The 21,522-nt window shown below is 41.7% G+C and overlaps 1 protein-coding gene across 3 annotated transcripts in view; it reads left to right on the top strand.

Moving 5' to 3' along the window:
* Nucleotides 1–6,873: 6,873 nt before the first annotated feature.
* Nucleotides 6,874–21,522, top strand: part of Dis3l (DIS3 like exosome 3'-5' exoribonuclease) — a 39,216-nt gene continuing 24,567 nt past the window's right edge. For 2 of the 3 annotated variants that reach the window (XM_046426516.2, XM_046426515.2), the window contains exons 1-3: nucleotides 6,874–7,091; nucleotides 8,337–8,490; nucleotides 21,016–21,144. In XM_046426516.2, the coding sequence (XP_046282472.1) occupies nucleotides 6,953–7,091; nucleotides 8,337–8,490; nucleotides 21,016–21,144 (422 nt within the window). In that variant the 5' untranslated portion in view covers nucleotides 6,874–6,952. Of the gene's footprint in view, nucleotides 7,092–7,837; nucleotides 7,857–8,336; nucleotides 8,491–21,015; nucleotides 21,145–21,522 lie in introns of those variants that run through there. The other variant, XM_058573274.1, reaches the window with a different exon arrangement.

Raw genomic sequence — 21,522 nt, 5'->3', positions numbered from 1 at the left:
ACAAAGCACAAATGAAAGCAAGCTGATTCTTTAGATAAATGGAGTAATTTTAGGTATTTACATGACCCTTTAGAATCATCGATTTATTAATATCGATACCTAGTAACATCTGCCCTGTTGGCTGTATTTTACAAATGAAATCACTAAGACTCAGGGAAGTTAGGAGAGTCGATACTTAAATGCTACCATTTCCAATTCTTTATCCCTGTAATCGGGTTCATCCCCAGTCCACCACATAGAATGTACCCCATCCTAGACGGTTGTCATTTACTAATTAAAGGGTGGCTCAGCTGACTCATTGCATAAACAGCACAGCCAAACTGCTTGGGTTCAAAGTCTGGCTTTGCCATCCATGGAGTAAGTGGTCTGGGAATCACTTCAGTCCTTTTCTAGGTCAGTTTCCTTGCTTGGAAGGTGTACTTGCTAATGGTAGCTCATTCAAGGCATTGTTTTGAGGATTAAATGTGAAAATGCAGTAAGTGTGTACAGCAGTACCTGGCCCCTGGTAAAAGCCTGAAAAGCATTAGCTGTAATTAGCTGGTTCAGCATAGGTTGAAAACTTTGGTTTCTTTTTAATGACTCTTAGGATGCAAAGCTATCAAACAACAGTAATTACAGAGAAGTAGGTTTCAGATGGAAACAGAACTTTAATGTTTTTACTTCTCGTTCTTCAGAATTGTTTGTGTTGCAGTAAGCATGTAATTTTAAATCAAATGTAATTTTAATTTTAATTATTGTAATTTTAAATCAATCAATAAATACAGATTGTTTCAATGCTAGCTTCCATAACCCCTCAAATGCTTCGAGCTCATCTTCTGGAATTTCTTTTATACCTTTAACCTCCCTGTCCTCTTAGCCCTTTGTAAAGATGCCCCACTCTGCCTAGGTTAACCTTTTGATGAGACCTTTTGATTATGATCCAGTAGATAGATGTTGATGTCTGCACTCCCAGAGTGCATCTGCAAGAAGGCATGTCAGTGCTACAAACTCTGCCGTGTAAGCACCCGGGTGCTCAGCCTGCAGATTGAAGTCATGCACCAGGGAAACCAAGCCACAGTCAGAGATTTCCATCAGCAACAGAGTGCTGAAAGCTGTCGCAGCACTCTGGTATCTGGGCAATTGGCTGCCCATCTGCACTTGGATTGACAAGGAAAGGAGAAACTAAAGAGAGAAGCAAGCTGCCAGGCATCCTTGCCCAGTGTAGCATTACGGCCCAGACATAAGCAGAACACAGCAGATCACTGATGTTCTCCCACCTGCTAGAAGACTGTACCATTAGAAGTGCTGTAGAAATCCTTGAGCAGCTTCATAAAGACACTTAGTATCTAGTGAGGAGTTTTCTGAACAAACAGCCCTGCAACTCTTGGACAAGTTCCTTAGCTTCCTTTGTAAAGTGGGAGTGTAATAGGATAATAGTAGCTGCTATAACAAAAGGTTATTTCTCCCTTATAAGAGTTCACTGTGGATGCCCCTGAGTCCGGGGAAGCAGAGCTCTCCTCTGTACAGTTTAAGAACCAAAGATGTCCTGGAGAGAAAAGTTTCTGCCATCTTTAACACCAGCTTCCAAGATCCCCTGTGCATTGGAATTCAGCCAGTGGAACATGAAAGAAGAGCATACATGGGGGTTTTATAGGCCAGGCCTGGAACTGGTGCCATTACATTCTGCCAGCTAGAACCCAGTCATACCTCTCTACCTGCAAGAGAAACTAGGAAATATGGGTCATCTCTGTGTCCAGAGAAGAAGAGAACATGGATTTGGTGAGGAGCAAGTCTCTCTCACAAAAAAAAAAAAAAAAATACTGAGGGACTGGGGTTGTGGCTCAGCAGTAGAGTGCTTGCCTAGCATGTGTGAGTTACTGGGTTCAATTCTCAGCACTGCATATAAATAAATAAAATAAAGTTCATTGACAACTAAAAAAATATTTAAAAAAAAAAAAAATCACATACTGGGGCTGGAGTTGTGGCTCAGTGATAGAGCGCTCATCTAGCATCTGTGGAGGCCCTGGCTTTGATCCTCAGCACCACGTAAGAATAAAATAAAGGTATTGTGTCTAACTACAACTAAAATTTTAAAAAATTACATACTGAACTACTATGATAAGGATAAAGAGATGATGTGGTGATGACTGGTTGGTGTACTGGCTCATGTGGAGAGAGTCCAATGTAAAAAGTAACAGAATGTTCAAGCAGAGACCAGGTAGTGGGCTGAGCTGGGGTATCCCACAGAACAAGGAATAAGGAGATTGCAGAACAAATTGTCTCATTTAGGGGTAAAGGATTTGGGTAGAGGCACTCAAGTAGTCACTAGTGCTGTTCAAAGGGTTTCACCACCTGCCTTCAGACCTAGGAATGCACCTCCTGCCCCACCTGTCCCCGTTGCTGGTCATGTGACTAATTCTGACCACAGGAGGAAATGACTTGCATTATTTCCACTCCGGACCACGCTTCTGATTATGGGTGTGAAGCTCTCTCTCCCCTTTGCCAATAACCAGCAGCGTTCCAGAAAGGGTTACTTCATCAGCCTGAGTCCTGGGCAAAGACAGCAGTGCTCTTGGCACCTAGGCAACCTCTAGTTGTCTTGAGACATTGAGATTTTTGAAGTTGTATGTTACTACAGCATCAGCTGGTTTATTCTGATACAGACACCTTTCTTCAGTCAAAAGGCATCACACGGCCTGTGAGGCAAACCAACCAACCAACCAACCAGAAAGGCACTCATCCATTTTACATGATCAGTTCTAAGAACTGAGGGACCATGTTTTTAATAACACTTTGTAACCAGGCATGGTGACCCATGCCGGTAATCCCAGTGACTCTGGAGGCTGAGGCAGGAGGATCACAAGTTAGAAGCTAACCTTGGCAATTTAGTGAGGCCCAAAGCAATTTAACAAGACGCTATCTCAAAATAAAATAAAATAAAATTTAAAAAGGGTTGGGATGTAGTTCAGTGGTAAAGTGCCCCTAGGTTCAATTCCCAGTACAACAAAACAAAAGAGAACAGTTTATACATTACTGTCACAATTCAAGCAAAAGGAATTCTTCATGGGCCTTAGGTTACTTAAAATATTGATGAAACCAACTCTCAGTAGAATCCCAGACATATTCTATTTCTGAAAAGATCATTTGTCAGGACCAGGGTTGTGGCTCAGTAGTAGAGTGCTAGCCTAGCATGTGTGAGGCACTGGGTTCCATCCTCAGCACCATGTATAAGTAAGTAAGTAAATAAATAAATAAATAAATAAAGGTATTGTGTCCAACTACAACTTAAAAAAATATTAAATAGAAAGATCATTTGTCCCAATCTGCACATTAGAATCTAATCAAAGTTATCCTCATCCCCATATAATCAAATGTTTAAAAAAAGATGAAAATGGGAGACCTTTAGCCAGGTGCAGTGATGCACACCTGTACCAGTTTTGTGGGAGGCTGAGTCAGGAGGATGGCAAGTTCTTGGTCAGCTGGGCAAATTAGGAAATCCTGTCTCAAAATAAAAATATGTAAAGGGCTGAGGATGTTGGTAGTAGAATATCCCTGAGTTGTCCCCAGAATAGGAAGAAAAAATAGAGAGAAAGCACGCACGCACAAGCATTTTAGAGAGAATTGTGAACAGCTGTCTGAAGCATTTTTGTGTAGGGGACAAATTTGGCTACTTGCTATGCTCTGAGCACTTTAGAATTGGCCTCTTGAATTGGGGCCTCCTGCACCATGCATCTGGGTTCGATCCTTGCACTCTGGCCTGTGGACTAAGCACTCTGTTAGATTCTGATTTGTGCAATTTCATCTCAGATCTCACACCGCTGTGTATTTTGACAGAGGTACGCTGAAGGGCCATGGCTTCATTTTTAATATTTATTTTTGAAGTACTGGAGATTGCTCCAGGGCCTTGTGCTTGCTAGACAAGTGTTACACCACTGAGCTACTTCCCCTCCTTTTTTTTTTTTTAACCTGGGGCAGGGGAGTATTGGGGATTGAACTCAGGGGCACTCAACCACAGAGCCATATCCCCAGCCCTATTTTGTGTTTTATTTGGAGACAAGGTCTCACTGAGTTGCTTAGTGCCTTGCCATTGCTGAGGCTGGATTTGAACTAGCAATCCCTCTGCCTCAGCCTCCTGAGACTCTGGGATTACAGGCATGTGCTGGATGGCACTTCCCCTGCTTTAAAAAATTTTTTTTTTTTTTTTAATTTTAAGACAATGTCTGAGTTGCAGAGGCTGGCCTTGAACTTGTGATCCTTCTGCCTCAGCCTCCCTACTAACTGGGATTATATATAGGGTGACTCACTGTGGCCATGGTTATTTTTATGTGTTCCCTTAGAATAAAGGGAGAGATCCAATAGGGCACCCTCAATTCTGCTTACTTAAGCAGAATAGGAGGCTGTGATGTTTCCAGCCAGAAGGTTGAGCTGTCTTAGCTAGAGCTTGCTAAATATATACACTATAAATTCCTTAGATGCAGGAACTGTACTTTATTCATCTCTGAATAGTAGGTTAAGAATCTGCTTTGGACTCATTAGATTCTGGCTTGAATGCGGATTCTACCACTTAATAACTGAGCCTGCCTCGGTTATAAAATGTGGATGTGAATGCCCACTGCTTTGATTTGTGGAAGTTAAACTGGTAATGTACAGTGTAAGGGTAAAAGAAATTGAAGTTAAAGTGTAAAAGTTAAAGGGTAAAGACCAGGCACTGTAAAGTTTCTAAGCTGCAAGGCCTGAGTTAAAATGTAAAGGATTAGGTATTGTTAAGTTCCTATGCTACATGCAAAACCTGAAATTCCTGTAGCTGTTAAGACAATGCTTGGAACCGCCCAGTAAATATTCCCCCTGACCGCTTGGTTGTCTAATAACTCAGGGCTCTGTACGATCTTGCACGTAGGCATTGCAGGGCCTGGACCAATCAGTTTGAATGTGTACCCCGTTTAGAACTGACCTATCACCCCCCACACACCTGTTCCCGCCAATGTATGAACTAATCATGTCTCAGAATTGTTGTTTGATTTTCCCGCGGTGTATGATGATTTGTTAAAGGAGACTGTGATGTATGTAAAATCCCAGCCCTCCCAAAAAAAGTGTACTTAAGCAGTGCTCAGCCCCTGCTCGGGGCTCTGGGCTGTTCTCCCTTCTTGAGTGGGCACGGAGCCCCAGCATGCTAGATCAATAAATCCCCTTCTGCCAATTGCATGAGTGGTCACTTGGTGGTCTCTTTCTCCGAGGCTTCGCCGGACCCTTACATACAGCACCCGATCCGCTCAAGTCTGTCAAGAAAGTTCTACGGGGCGCAATGGCGCATGCCTGTAATCCCAGTGGTTCAGGAGGCTGAGGCAGGAGGATCGCGAGTTTCATACCAGCCTCAGAACTTAGTGAGGCCCTAAGCAACTCAGTGAGACCTTGTCTCATAATAAAATATAAGGAAAGGGCTGGGGTTGGTAGATCAGCGGCAGAGCACTCGCCTCACACATTCCAGGGGCTGGGTGAGACCCTCAGCACCACGTAAAAATTGTGACCAACTACAACTAAAAAATATATATTAAAAAAATACACACACACACGGAAAATGGGCTGGGATGTAGCTCAGTGGGTGAGCGCCCCTGAGTTCAGTCCCCAGTATAAAACAAACAACAATAAAAAGGAGTTCTAGCCAGTCAAAGGTATGTGATCTCAGAAGACACAGTGAACCTTTTCGTCAGAAGCTACATTGCAGTACCATTGTGATTGTCAATGGCAGTTTTAAGAATTCCTTTGCCAGAGAATGCCACTGCTATAAAGTTGAAGTTGAACAGTGTTTACCCCAAGGGATGGGACTGGTTTTCATTTTATCTGAGAATGTTTACATGTATTAAAATTCAAAATAAGTACACTTTTTTTTTTTTTTTTAATATTTATTTTATTTTTTTAGTTTTCAGTGGACACAACATCTTTGTTTGTATGTGGTGCTGAGGATCGAACCCGGGCCGCACGCATGCCAGGCGAGCGTGCTACCGCTTGAGCCACATCCCCAGCCCATAAGTACACTTTTTAAAATATTTATTTTTTAGTTGCCGTCGGACACAATACCTTTTATTTATTTTCATGTGGTGCTGAGGATTGAACCCAGGCCCTCAAACGTGCTAGGCTAGAGCCTTACTGCTGAGCCACAGCCCCAGAAAGGAATAAAGGCTGGGCTAGCGGGGCTGTTTAGTTTCTGATTTTTTTTTTTTTTTTTTTTTTTTTTTAGCGAGGACAGATAAATAACTGAAAACTCTAGTAATTGCCCAGTATTTATATGGCAGCCGGATTCCCATATGGATATAGATAGAAACAAAGTATTAGTAATCGTTTATAGTTCAACCAAACCTTTTTTCAGAGTACTTTTAAACTAGCTTCCAGTGGCACACGCCTGTAATCCCAGAGGCTTGGGAGGCTGAGGCAGGAGGCTGAGGCAGGAGGATCACGAGTTCAAATCCCGTTTTAAGCAACTCAGTGAGATCCTGTCTCTAAACAAAATTCAAAAAGGCCTGGGGATATGGTTCAGTGGTTAATAGTCCCTGAGTTCAATCACCGGTACCAAAACAACAAAACAAAACAAAAGCTTTCTTGCATATAGTGTCCTAGTCACCCCTAAGTATTTGGGGTGCATTTTAATCACCTCTCTCCCATATATATTCCTTATATTTTATTACCACGCCCAGGCAATTGCGGATTAGAAAGAAATTTAGGTGCAGGAGGGAGGGCAGAGGCCTGGACCGGGACTGGAGAATCCGCCCCGCGGGCCTCGGGCCTCAAGCCCTCTGCACGGCCGTCCGTCCGTTAGGGCGGTTCAATGCCGGGAGCGCTCACACCCTAGCCGGGTGGGCCGGGCTGGCCGGGGACCGAAGGGCGGGCCCCAAGCCGCGGCCTCGCCTCCTGCGCTTCCCGGCAGAGCTCTGGGCGGCCTCCCGGGGCCCAGAGCTCCGCCGGGCCGAGCGCCGCCACCATGCTGCAGAAGCGGGAGAAGGTCCTGCTCCTGAGGACCTTCCAGGGCCGGACGCTGCGGATCGTGCGTGAGCACTACCTGCGGCCCTGCGTGCCGTGCAACAGCCCGCTCTGCCCGCAGCCGGCCGCCTGCCGCAACGGTGAGGGCCTGCGCCGGGGCCTGGGGAAGCCTGCGGAGCCGGGGCCTGGCGGGAACCGGGGCGGCCGGGCGCGAGCGAGGACTGCCGGGGCGGAGCGTCGGGGGGCGCAGCGCGAGGCGGCGAGGGCGCGGAGTCCAAGGCCCGCGGCCTCCGCCCGCCTCAGGATCACCTGCAGCCTGACTGGGGCTGGGAGCGGGCGGCCCGGGTCCGCGGCTGCAGGGACGCTCGCTGCGGGACGCTCCGGCGGCTTCTCCTGATCAAATGGAAGAGCCCCAGAGACTGGCGCCTCCCAGCCCAGAGGCCGGTGGTTCGGGTTTTCAGAGCGGCCCTGAGGGCGCAGGCACCTCGCAGCCTGGGGGACGGCTCCTGACCGCTCGGGCTCTGCGGTGAGAGGCTGCCGCGCGCCGCTGCCGCCCACTTGACATGGCCTCCTCCGCTCCTGCAGATTTTCAGGCCTGCCAACCCGGACGCCTTGAAGGTTTATACAGTGGAGAGCAGGACTTGTGAATTAGCTAGGCCTTCGTCGTGGGGGAAGGTGGTGTGAAAGCTGGATTGGAGACTGCTGCGGACCAGACTTGCCCGCTTGGTTTCCAAGTTGCAGGAGTGGCCCGTTTAACAATGAGGGTTACTGTTCCTTCCCCCTCGTGGGAGATGAGCACGGTGGTCCTTTTCAGGGAATGCTTGGAATTCTGTTTATGGTTGGGGTCCAGCTTGGTTAAACAGCTCTCAGCTGGGTGGAAAGCCTACCACTTCCGGTTGCTTGCAGTAAGCATCTTTTCTAGTCAATTCCATCTTTCTGGGACTTGAGACTTCTGAGCATGTTTAGAAGCTTGAAACATGACCTACTAGAAATTGCTGGGTACATACAAGTGGTTAACATATACATACAGTGCTTCATTTGAATGTGATAGCATGTCAATGAGGAGGTAACAGAAATATCCAGCTTGTGCTGAAATGTACTTGATTGCTTTTAAAATATCAGTTGTCCTCTCCTGCACCACTAGCAACACCATAAACCACTTTGAGCATGAATTTATCACAGCTTCAAAAACAAAAAAAGAAGGCGCAGCGTTTCCCAGAACTTTGGGCTTCTACCAAAGTAGATTTGTCTTGTCTTTTAAAGAACTTTATGTTGGAATTAAGATGGGAAGTTATTTTGCATACGGGGGCACCATGACATTGAGAAAGTAATAAAACAGGTTTGAAAATGTTATCTAATATCTTACAATTTGAATTATGTTTCAGAGGGGAAGCTCTTGTCTAGTGATGTGACTCATTATGTGATCCCAGACTGGAAAGTTGTTCAAGATTACCTTGAGATCCTTGAATTTCCAGAGTTGAAGGGAATTATTTGCATGCAAACGGCTTGTCAAGCTGTGCAGCATCAAAGAGGCCGGAGGTATCTGTTTTGCATTATTTATTTATTTATAGTGCGGATTTTTTCTCTCCCTTTAGAAAAGGTCTCTTGTTGGAGGGGGAGGGGAAGAATTCATTATTTTGTCAGAAAGGACTTTTGAAACTAATTTGGTATTCTCTTTGCTAGTGAAGAATGCAGTAACATTATTTTAAATTTCTGCTTCAACACCTGGCCCAAAACTGACTGTAGATCAATAAACTGCAGTATCCCCAGTATATAGGTATTTAAGATTCTAGTATGAACTAACTTTTGGTTTGCATTTTTATGGTAGCAGTGTTAGTGCATTTTTTTTTCTGTTAATGTATATTATTTAAGCTTCTTTTTTTATAGATACATTGTTTCAGTAACCTACATTGTTTTCTTTAGAAAAGGACTACTTTTAAAATAAAGCCTCTATATAAAATATTTTAAAAAGGACTGGGTAGTGCTGGGGTTGTGGTTCAGTGATAGAGCGCTCACCTTTATTGTGAATTACAAATTGTACTTATAATGATTTATCCAATAAAACCATAAATAACTTGTTTTATTTTTAGATTACTAGTGTAAATATTAGCCACAGTAATTGTATTTGCTGATCAAAAATTTCTAATTGAACTAGTCTAAAATACTTGCCTTGTACTTAAATGAAGAATAATTGTCCACGTTTTAAAGAAGTGCCCTAAAAATGGTTTTGCTTCATTGGATACTGAGAAAGATTTTATGATTTGAACTTCAGACTGTATGGAAATAGCATATTAGAATTATATATCCAAAAGCTTAACATCCCAAGCTATTTAATAAGCAGAAACTACGTGTTTATTCTTTTTTTTCAATGTTGTAGTTTCTTCAGAACTTGATACTAAAAGATAAAGTTGTTTTTATTTGTATATGAAAATGATAAATTGTCCTTATGATACGCTCAGTTAAAAACGTACATTAACTAGACTGTGTACAGGCTTTTTTCAGATAGAATATTTTAAAATGACTTGAAGTTGATTTTATTCAGACACAAAGATGTAGATGTTTACACACATCCAGGTTTCAGTGCTGCTTCAGGTGTCGTATTTCAATTTCTACTACTAAAATCAATGTGTTATTATCGTTCAAATTGCTAACACACTGCAAGCCTTTTCAAATTCTGTTTTCTGATATATTTTTAACATTAAGGATTGTTTTAAAAACCAATTCCTGAGACATTCAAAAGCAAAGAGTCAGAATTTAAATGTCTTTTCTCCTGAACATTTCAAAAGCAGTTAACTTGATGAAAAACTATTGGTTTTCCAGTACTTTACCGTGTCTCTCAATATACTAAATGCAAAAACAAAAGATAAGGTTTTATGAAATAGGTTTTTATGATAACATTCTGCTTTTTTTCACTGGATAAGCCCTTTTATTTTTTCCAGTACTGGGGATCAAACCCAGGGGCACTGTACTGCTGAGCTACTCCCCCATACTTTTTTTTTTTTTTTTTTAGATAAAGTCTTGCTAAATTTCTCAGGCTGGCCTGGAGGCCTGGAATTTTAGATCCTCCTGCCTCAGTCTTCTGAGTGGCTGGGATTATAGGCATGTTCCACCAGCCATGCCCCCACCCCCCCACCTTAATAAATACTTTTTGAGTTCCTAGTTCTAGGCCTTGAGGGATACAAAAAGAAGTCTTAATTCCTCTCATAATAAACCTGTTGTTTCATTGGGGTCAACTGCAAGGAACAAGAAAGTAATTATGAAGGATCATAGCCACAGAAGGATAGTTAATGTGAACTATCCAAAGTACAAACGTGGGCTGGGGATGTGGCTCAAGCGGTAGAGTGCTCGCCTGGCATGCGTGCGGCCTGGGTTCGATCCTCAGCACCACATACAAACGAAGATGTTGTGTCCGCCAAAAACTAAAAAAATAAATAAATATTAAAAAAAAAACAAAACAAAGTACAAACGTATAAGTGGGTGTGAGGTTAGGTCAAAAAGCGAAACAGGTTTGAAACTGGTCTTAAAAAATCTATTATGAGGGTTGGGGTTGTGGCTCAGGAGTAGAGCACTCGCCTAGTATGCATGAGTCACTGGGTTTGATCCTCAGCACCACATAAAATAATAAAATAAATTAAATAAAGGTATTATGTCCATCTACAACTAAAAAATATTTTTAAAAAATATATTATGAGCTGGGTGCAGTGGCCCATGCCTGTAATCCCAGCACCTTTGGAGGTTGAGGCAAGAAGATCACAAGTTCAAAGCCAGCCTTAGCAACTTAGAGAGGCCCTAAGCAACTCAGTGAGACCCAGTCTTTCTTTTTTTTTTTTTTCTTTTTTTAATTTTTATTGTTGGTTGTTCAAAACATTACATAGTTCTTGACAAATCATATTTCGAGACCCAGTCTTTCAATAAAATATTAAAAAAGGGCTGGGGGTGCTGGGGTTGTGGCTCAGTGGTAGAGTGCTTGCCTAGCATGTGTGAGGCCCTGGGTTCAATCCTCAGCACCACATAAAAATAAATGAATAAAATAAAGGTATTGTGTCCAACTACAATTAAAAAATAAGTAAATATATATATATATATATATATATTTTTTTTTTTTTTTTTTTTTTTTAAAGGGCTAGAGGTGTGGCTCAGTGGCTAATCACTCCTGGGTTCAACCCCTGTACCAAAAAAAAAAAAAAAAGTTTATTATAAGCTGAGTGCAATGGTGCACACTTGTAATCCCAGCGACTCAGAAGGAGGCTGAGGCAAGACTACAAAGTTGAGGCCAGCCATGGGGTTTAGCTTAGTGTTAGAATGCTTGGCTAGCATGGGGGAAACACTGGGTTCAACCTTCAGTACTGCCATTGAATATATAAGATCTAAGAGAATCTCTTTATTAATTTGGCCTTCATTAATGTTAAGTGCAATATAAATACTATGTAAGTGCAAATCATTTGATTTTTTTTAAGTTCACCAATAAATGATGTAAACATGATGTTTAACATGTTTTGAAATATGTTTAGAAGGCTAAATCAAGCTGATTAATATGTCCATTTCCTTATCTTTTTTTTCTTTTTTTTTTTTTTTTTTGTGTGTGTGTGTGTGGTGAAAATCAACTTTCTACATTTAAACAAACTTGGCCTAGTAAGAGGCTCTCTGGTGTTTTGTTTCATTTACTGTCTGGCAATGTTTTGTTTTTCAGTTCTTCCTTGGATATTTTTGAGATGTCAGTATATAATTCCTTCTATACAATATGCTTCTAGGAACCTGATTGCTTGGGAAAGCTTTGTTGGTTAATGATGCCTGGTGTGATCTGGTGTCCACTGTGAGGATGCCTTGCCTTCTCCTTTTGACTCCCTCCTGAATTCCTTCCATAGAGCTTCAGAGAGTATCAGTATTCTGTGCCTCTGTTTTTTGGTGGTGTACAGTATAAGATTGGAATCATATTATACTTGGGGGGGCTCTATGAGGTCACATAGGTTTCAACTTCTTCTCCAATACATCAGGGTTTTTCAACATGAATAATGTATTAACCCTGTTTCTAAAAGACAAAAATGCTCCTGGATATCCCATGTTAATATATTTTATATGTATTTTACTGTACTGGTATTTAAACAAAAGTCTAGGTATAAGTTCTCATATTTAAATACTTAATACAACCATAAAACCAAATCAGACCTTTAAAGTAAATAAACATAGTTTAAAAATTAGAAAACTACAAACAAACATTATAGATAGTTGTTCTTTAGTATTCAGGGGAAATTGGTTCTAGGACACCTGAGGGAAACAAATGCTGAGGATGCTCAGGTCCCTTATGTGAAATGGCATAGTGTTTGCATATTATCTATGCACATCCTCCTTCATGTTTGAAATTTTCTCTAGATTACCATATTAGTGCATTCCTATAATTCCAAGAATTTGGGAAGCTGAGACAGGAGGAAGGTGAGTTCAAAGACAGTCTCAGCAACTTAGCGAGACCCTGTCTCAAGAACTTGGGTTCAATCAGGAGGAGAAGGAGGAGGAGGAACCTAATACAATATAAATACTATGTATACAGTTATGTTATTTAGGAAATAAGTTTAAGAAAAACTCCACATTTTCAGTACAGTTGAAATTCTTTTTATCTGATTATTTCCCTCTATAGATGAGGTTCCCTCAGGTGTGAAACACGAGGATGCAGAGGGCCAACTATAATTTAATGTGGCAGATGACACTGTGTTACTGAAATGAAATCACCAGAGTTGGGTTTAACCGTAAAAAGATAATCTCCTATCTGATTCTATATGTAATGTGAATTTACATTTTGATTTTAATTTCAATGCAGAGAATGCCTGTTCTCATAAGTGTATTGTACAAAAGAGTGAATAATGTCAAGTCTTTGGTTGTTTAAGATAATCACATGCCTGTCATCTAAATCCTTAAATTATTTAATCAAGTGTTAATTGGTAAATCTATAATAAGGCTGCCCTGTCCGCTACATTCATGTATTCAGATGGTAACAAATACGTATGGAGGGAACATAGTCTCCAGAAACTGCTAGCACTGAGGGTATAGTGGTAAATGAAAGCAGACTCACCTGAAGGGGCGACAAGCAGGAATCGGGTAGTCTCACACAGAGGTAGGACTGTGATCGTGAAGTGTGCAGGGAAATACAGGGAGGTGGTAGCAACAGAGCTCCTAGCAGCCAGGAAGCAAGGAAGGGCATTCCTTGGGCAGATGCCTCTGCTGAGCTCCAAGGGATAAGTAGGAGTAGACCACGCAGAGAAAGGAGAAAAGTTTATCAGGCAAGGGGAGGTGCTTGGGGTGTGGCACTCTCAAGGAACTGAGAAAGCACAGCTGGATCAGTTGGGAAGTCCCATGGACCTCCGGGATGTCAGGGAAGGGTTTTAAGTAAAGTGGGATAACACAATAAGATTCCTGTCTTTAAACTATTTGCAGGTCCCTGGGCTGGGGCTGTGGATCAGTGGCAGAGTACTTGCCTAGCACATGTGAGGCATTGGATTTGATCCTTAGCACCATATAAAAAATGAATAAATAATATAAAAGTATTGTGTCCATCCACAACTAAAAATATTTCTAAAAAAATTGCAGGGCCAAGTAGAAAAGAGTCCTGAAGAAAAAAAGGGAAGAGGCTACTGTTGTAGTCCAGATGAGAGAATATATTGGTCTATTTTGTTTTACTATAATGGAATACTCAAGACAGGCTACTTTATAAAGAAAAAAGGTTTGTTTAGTTCATGTTTCTAGAGGCCCAATGTGATGGGCTCCACCTGGTGATATGGACTTGTTACTAATGGAGTCCCAAGGTAGTGCAGGTCTCCACATGGCAAGAGGCAGGGAACACATGTATGTATGTGTATATCTTCTGATGGTCTGTCTTCCTCTTAAAAAATTACCAGTAATTCTGTCATGAGGGTTCCACCTTTATGACATCTAACCCTAACCACCTCCCAAAGGCCCCACTTCTAAATACAACAGTGGGATAAGTTGCCACCCGCCCTTAATATCTCACAATAGGGATTAAATCTCAACAAATGATTCCCTAGGACTATATACCCACAAACAAAAAAAATAAACGATCAACTCATGAACCCTTAGGGGACACACTCAAAACCTGCTCCAATCATAGCAGAGATGCTGGGAGCTTAGACACGGAGATAAGTGGATAGTTCCAAGAGCTACTTAGTAGGTAAAAATCTATAAAACTATCTAAATATATAACCAAGGAAACTGAAAAGTATCCACATTGAAACAGAAAAAGATGGAATATTCACAGAAGCTTTATCTATAAGCAAAAAGGTAGAAGTAAACCAAGTGTCCATTAACTGATGTTCAAGCAAAATGTGGTGCATTCATACAGTGGAATATTATTCAGCCATAAAAAGCTGAGCATGTTTACAACATAGATGAATCTTGAAAACATCATGCCAAGTAAAATACACCAACCACACAAAGACACCATCTATTGTATAATTTCATTATTTAAATGTCATGTAGAGGCAGATCAATAGAGACAGAAGGCAGATTAGTGTTGCCAAAGGATGGGCTAAGGGAAAGGAGGAATGGCAGGTTTCTTTTCTTTTTTTTCTGTGGTACTGGGGACCCAACCCAGAGCTTCACACATGCTAGGCAAGTGCTCTGCCACTAAGCTATATTCTCCAGCCCTTTTTATTCTGAGACAAGGTCTAAGTTGCCCAGGCTGGCCTTAAACTTGTGATCCTCCTGCCTCAGCCTCCCATGTCACTAGGATTATAGGTGTGGACCCCTCTACCTGGCTGGATGCAGGTTTCTCTTAGGATAATGAAACTGGTCTGGAATTAGATAACAGTAATAGTTGTATAACTCTGTGACTCTATGAAAATTATTGTATTGTACATTTTACAAATATAAATGAATTATATCTCAAAATAGCAATTTTTTTGACCTATAGAACTTAGTGATAGTTTTAGATATGTAAGATGGTGAGAAGGTGGTGTCAAAGATAATATTGAGGTTTCTGGCTTATGTAACTGGACAGAGAGAGAACACTAGAGGAAGACCAAGTGTCTAGCTTCTGAGAGGCAGGGCCCTGATGGCAGTGCAAGTTGGAAAGTGTGTGTTGTCAGCTGTCTGAGATGATTAACTCATAAAGAGACAAGGTGGACTTTGGCTGACATTGTGGAGATTCTAGTCCATGATGGATAGGCATTTGACACATGATCATTGCTTTTGGTCCCGTGGCAAGGCAGCATATCAGATGTCAGGAGCAAGTGACAGAGCAAAGCCACTCACTTTGTAGGTAGGAAGCAAAAAAAAAGGAAGAGGAAGGGGCAGGGGTCCCACTGTCCCCTTCAAAGGCCCTCTCCCAAAGACCTGAAGACCTCCCGCTAGGCCCCGCCTCTTAGAGCTTTCACCATCTCTAAATAGCAGCACCCTGGGAACCAGGTCTTTAACACAAGGGCCTTTGGGGACATACAGGAGCCAGACTATAACTGTAGTCACTCAGATGGCCCAATATGCAGTCCTCAAAAATGCACTGAGCGTATTGGCTACATATAAATAACAAACTTCTCTTGTAGAAAACCCAAGGATTTTGAAAGTGAGTCTAGAAGGGCCAGCCTATTGTAACCTAGCTGGCAAACATATTTAGTACAGATTTTACCTCTTGTAAGCCTTCCCTCTGATTGTGGGATGCCCACTTCTAACCCTTCGAGAGTGCGGTCATGTGGGGATTGTTGTTGCATCTGTAGGTAAGGTCGCCATCAAATAAAAACAGTAAAAAAACAGTTTAACCTGGTTTCAGTGGTGTGTGCCTGTAGTTCTGTTATAGTTAAAGCTTTGTCCCTGGGTTTCATAAACTGACTTCCAGACCACTCACATATAATTGAATCAAGCCTTTATTGAAGCACACTAGTGCCAACTGACCAGAACATAAAGCAGTTCCCCTGATCAGCCCCAAACAATTGCAAAGGCACTCCTTATAAGCCTGAAAACCACAAAAGGGATGTTGGGCGGGGGTGGGGGGTGGGGGGGAGTTTAGCCAATGCAAGCAAGCCAGAAGCAGGAGAGTGCAGTCAGGCGGAGGGACGCCTAGCTAATCACAGTGAGCCCAGTCACCCCAGTTACAGAAACAGAGCCCCGTTACCCTAGTTATAAAAACAATGCCCCATTAGGTAGTTCTGTGTTCTTAAAGGTTTCTATAGCAAAAGCAAAAAAACATCTTGCCCTGGTCATGACCCTTCTACTTGGCATGGTTGTTTTACAAAATGGAGTTACTAAACAAAATGGAGTCACTTTGGCTTGACTGTCACAGTTCCAGCACTCAGGAGGCTGAGGCAGAAGGATAACTTGAGTCTAGGAGTTTGACATCAGTCTGAGCAATACAGCAAGACTCCATCTGGGAGGGGGCGGGGGGATCAACCTACAGAAGGAAGTTTAGCTGGCCCCAAGAAATTTTTGAAATATTTAGGTGATAGAGATCTAGAAAAAAGTCCAAGCCAGTCCAAGGGAGGTAGGGTTTTTCTGCAAGACTGTGAAGTTTTTAAAACTTAAGATATTTTTATGGCACTTGACTATCAAAACCACTGCTCTCCTGTCATTCTGGTCAAACTTGTTCAAGGTCCCATGATGCTCTGTGCTGACTCCACACAGGACACTCATCTATCTAATTCTATCATAAGCACTACAAACTCTGACTAGCAGAAAATATGACTATATTGCATGTATGCACTATTAAATTATAACTATAAGCTGACACATCTACAAGGAAGCTGATTGTCATGCTCAGAGTAATCTGTAATTTGTTTCCTGCTTTTCCCATTAGTATTCCTGGGCTATTTGTTCATTTGTTTTATCTGGCTGATAGGTAGCTGACAAATGGAAGCATGTAATAAAAGTCTAAGAAAAATATATGGGAGTGCAAACTAAGTTTTGGAAAAGTCTTGTTAGGTTAGATACTTTTCTAAATATTTGGAAGGGCCGGGTGCAGTGGTGTATGCCTGTAATCCCAGCAGCTCAGAGGGCTGAGGCAGGAGGATCGCAAGTTCAAAGCCAGCCTTAGCAACTTAGTGAGGCCCTAAGCAACTCAGTAAGACCTTGTCTCTAAATAAAATATAAAAAATGGCTGGGGATGTGGTCAGTGGTTAAATGCCAAATAATTTATATATATTCATATATATATAGGCATTATTCTGGTCTGGTGGTTATACTGGGTCTGGCTTGTGGCATGTCATTATTTGGCAAGGAATCCTGGTCCTAGAGTGAAGGGGATGTATATGAACCCTAGTAGGAGGGTAACTGGGTTCTGAAAATATCAGAGTTTATTCAGAAACATTATTACCCTGGACTTGGATGGGGGGGGCGGGGGGAGACACACACACACACAGCATTTGGAAGATACTGATTAAGCCTCGGCTGTGAGCCAAAGATGCTGGAGTGGCGTGTACTGTCTGCCGCCTTCCCCCCTCGGCCCTTCCTCCAGCCAGCTCCCATTCATCTTTCAGGCCTCAAGGGTCACCTATTCTAAGAAACCTCCCTCATCTCCTTTCAGTGCACTTTATTTCACTGAAACGAGTGGTTCTGTTTTGATTTTGCCAAGTAGGATTTCTATTTTTTAAATCATATTTTTGTGGTAAAATATACATAAAATTTAACATTTTAACCACTAGTAACCATTTTAACCATTTGTAAGTGTACCGTTCAAGTGCATCAAGTACTTTGACATTGTTATGCAGCCTTCACCACCAAGGGCCTCGCTAAATTGCAGAACTCATGATATTCCTGCCTCAGCCTCCAGAGCCTCTGGGATTACAGGTGTGTGCCACCTTGCGCCCATCCCCTCCTTTTCTTTTTGAGACAGGGTCTTGCCAAGTTGTGGAGACTGACCTCAAACTTGGCGATCCTCCTGCCTCAGCCTCCTGAATGGCCGGCTAGTTGCCTCTTAAAGCGACTCCTCCACAACCCTGCACTGGGAGTTCAGTGTGCATCATGGGAACTTTGGGGGCCATGTTCAAACCATAGCATGAGATAAGACCAAAAATAGGCTGTATTTTTTCTGTTTTCTCTGAAATAATAAATTACAGTTGTTTATAAAATCACTTTCGAAATCTATTGCTTAACAAATAAGTGTTCATTTTTAAAAGTTCACATGTTAAAGAAAGGTGTAAAGCAGAAAATGAAAATCTAATATATCCTCCTGCAAAGCTGACCCCTGTTAACAGTGCAATGTAGAAATGATTGTTTTTTGTTTGTTTGTTTGTCTTTTGGTCCCAGGGATTGAACCCAGGGGCACTTAACCACCAAACCACATCCCCAGCCCTTTTTATTTTTTCTTCTGAGACAGGCTCTCACTGAGCTTCTCAGGGCCTCACTGACTTGCTGAGACTGATTTTGCACCTTGAATCCTCCTGCCTCAGCCTCTTGAGCTGCTGGGATTACAGGCGTGCACCATCACACCTGGCTCAATGTAGAAGTTTTAAAAAAGTATTTGTGAAGATGGGAAATTACCAACTTCACATGTTCTGCCAATCTTGTGGGAGGGGAGTGGCTTTTGTACAAATGGAATTATGTTAAGAAAAATACAATGCATTGGTAGAAAGGGAACTGAGTCCCTTTGTTCATTGTGACATTTTATAAGTTACTATTGATAATTTTTGTTTGTTTCTTTTTTTTCTGGCCATGCTGGGGATATAACCCAGGGCCTCACACATTGCCAAGTACATGTTCTACCATTGAGATTTCCCCCCAAGCCTGATTGTTTTAAGGGGATTCCAAATAATGTCAGTGTCTCTTGTTTTCATGTGAATTATAAGATCACACAGATATCAGTAGTTGCCGTGGCTTTAGTAGGGTAAATTGGGGAGTTCTGTCTTTGCCTTAATGAAAAGGCTGCAGGGAAGGATGGCAAACCCAGGGCCTCAAGCATTCTAGGCACATGCTCTACCACTGAGCTATACTCCCAGCCCCCAAAATCTTTTTTTTTTTTTTTTGTATTGGGGATTGAATCCAGGGATGCTTTACCTCTGAGCCACATCCCTAGCCCCTTTTTATTTTCAGAGAGGGTCTCACTAAGTTGCTTTGGGCCTCACTTAGTTACTGGGGCTGGCCTCAAATTTTCGATTCTTCTGCCTCAGCCTCCTAAACCACTGGGATTATAAGTATATGCCACCACACCTGGCCCAAAAGATTCATTTATTCTTTTTTTTTTTTTAATTGTTGATAAACCTTTATTTTGTTTATCTATACATGGTGCTGAGAATCAAACCCAGTGCCTCACACATGCCAGGCAAGTGAGCTACTGCTAAGCCACAGCCCCAGCCCTCATTTATTCTTTTTTTAAATCCATGGTGGCAGGCTGGAAGTGGGAGTGGAAAAGAACGAATTTTATTAAACATGTTAGCTGGGTATAGTGGTCCACATCTATAATTTTAGCTACTTGGGAGATTGAGGCAGGGGGATTGCAAGTTCAAGACCCATCTGGGCAAATAGTGAGACCCTTTCCCAAAATAAAATTTCAAAAGAGCTGAGGATGTTGCTTAGTGATAGAGCATCCTTAGGTTCAATCCCCAGAGCCACCGCCACCAAAAAAAAAAAAAAAAACCTCACATGTTAAATGATACTTTGGATAACATGTTAACATCTGGTTTAATTTGCGGGGTTGGAGTACTGGGGTTTGTAGAGAACTGAGGGACTTCCACCACTGAGCTGCATTGTCAGCACCCCCAAACACCCTTTTTTTTTTTTTTTTTTAGATATGGTCTCACTAAGTTTCCAAGGCTGGCCTTGATTGTGATCTTCTGCCTTAGCATCCCAAGTTGCTAGAACTACTTGCAATTTTTTTTTTTTTTTTTTTTTTTTGGTGGTACTGGGGATTGAACCCAAGACTTTGTGCATTCTAGTCAAGCAATCTACCACTGAGCTATAGGGCCCCAGCCCCCCAAGTTGCTAGAATTACAGATGTACATCACTACGCCCCACTGAATCAATTTTTAAATAGACAATAAACACTCAAATAATACACTCATATTTGGCATAAATACATGTTGGTGATCATTATTAGGTGGAACCACGTAAATTGATGTTTTGTAAGTAAAAAACAAGAGATTATTTCCAGTCTTAGTCAAACTATAATCATCATCATTACTATTACTATAAGAACTATAAACATTAGTTTGGTGGCTGGAAGTGTACCTTAGAGGTAGATGTGTGCAGATGTGTGAGATCCTAGCACAATGAAACAAAACCTCAGTTAACTCCCTTTAAAATAATTGAATGGTCTTTGTAATTTCATACTACTTAGACTTTTCAAAAGCACCTTCTTAGAAATTGACCCATAGTCTACTTGATTTATTTTTTATTTTTATTTTTTGGTGCTGGGGATTGAACCCAGGGCCTTGTGCATGCGAGGCAGGTTCTCTACCAACTGAACTATTTCCCCAGCCCCTAGACTTAATTTTTGAATTATGACTGTGGCTGGTGTTGTTAGAAAGGTGTCTTGATGGGGAAAGATTTACAACTTTCTATTAGGTGTCTGACAGGTGAGGCTAGCTCTCCTTCGTGTATATCAGAGTGACTGCTAAATAAAATTCACAAATAAGTCCCTAAACTTATTTACCTTGTATGTCCTTTCCTGGGACTGCCAGCAAAAAGTACAATGTGTTAGTCCTTAATGCCATTTACAGAACAAAGTGAGGGACAAAAATAAAGTGTCAGATTTTGCTAGCCTCTGTGTACTCAAGCTTTGAAGAGGGACAGGGCAATACAATTACATAGTAAAAAGACCAGAAGTCACAGAGGGGAAAGCAAAGAAAAAGAGTTTAATTAATCTGCAAACTAATTAACTAGGCCCTGCTGAAGTACATTCTAGCAGGCAAAATGGAGAAAATAGCAGCCCAATAACACTAAGGCCAATAAGTGCTTCTCGGGTTTTAAATAATCAATCTTTTGCTCTAAAATTTCTTTCTTTCTTCCTTTATTTCTTTCTTTCCCTATTATTTATTTATTTATTTATTTACTCACTTACTTACTGGATCCTTAGCAGGAGATTGCAGGAGATGAGTACCTGCTGTGTTAGATTCATTTTTCTCCTCTGTGTTACAGACAATATAACAAACTTCGAAACCTCCTGAAGGATGCGCGTCACGATTGCATTCTCTTTGCTAATGAATTCCAGCAGCATTGCTATCTCCCCCGGGAAAGAGGAGAATCCATGGAAAAATGGCAGACCAGGTGTGGCAGCAAGTCATCTTTCATTTCCTCATCATTGACTATTTGCAAGTTGATCTAAATAGTATGCCAGAATAAACCAACAATTATCCAGCAGCCATGATTAATACTCAAATGCTTAATGCACCAGTATAACAGATAAGTCATTTGAATATATAATTGTTAAAATTTTTAAATTGTTATTAGGGGAGCCAGTGTGGTGGTGTGCACCTGTGATCCTAGTGACTTTGCTGGCTGAGGCAGGTCACAAGATATTCAGGCCAGCCTGAGCAATTTAGAGAGACCCTGTCTCCAAATAAGAAAAAAAAAGAAAGAAAGAAATGACTACAGCTGGGGGTGTAGTTCAGTGTCAAAGCACTTGCCTACGGTTTGCAAGATCCT

This window comes from Marmota monax, unplaced genomic scaffold (assembly GCF_021218885.2).
Source record: "Marmota monax isolate L192 unplaced genomic scaffold, Marmota_monax_Labrador192_F-V1.1 WCK01_AAM20220418_F8-fsc00078, whole genome shotgun sequence".
NCBI classification, from domain to species: Eukaryota; Metazoa; Chordata; class Mammalia; order Rodentia; family Sciuridae; genus Marmota; species Marmota monax.
Note: the sequence above shows the minus strand (reverse complement) of the source record. Positions and strands in the feature narration are given on the sequence as shown.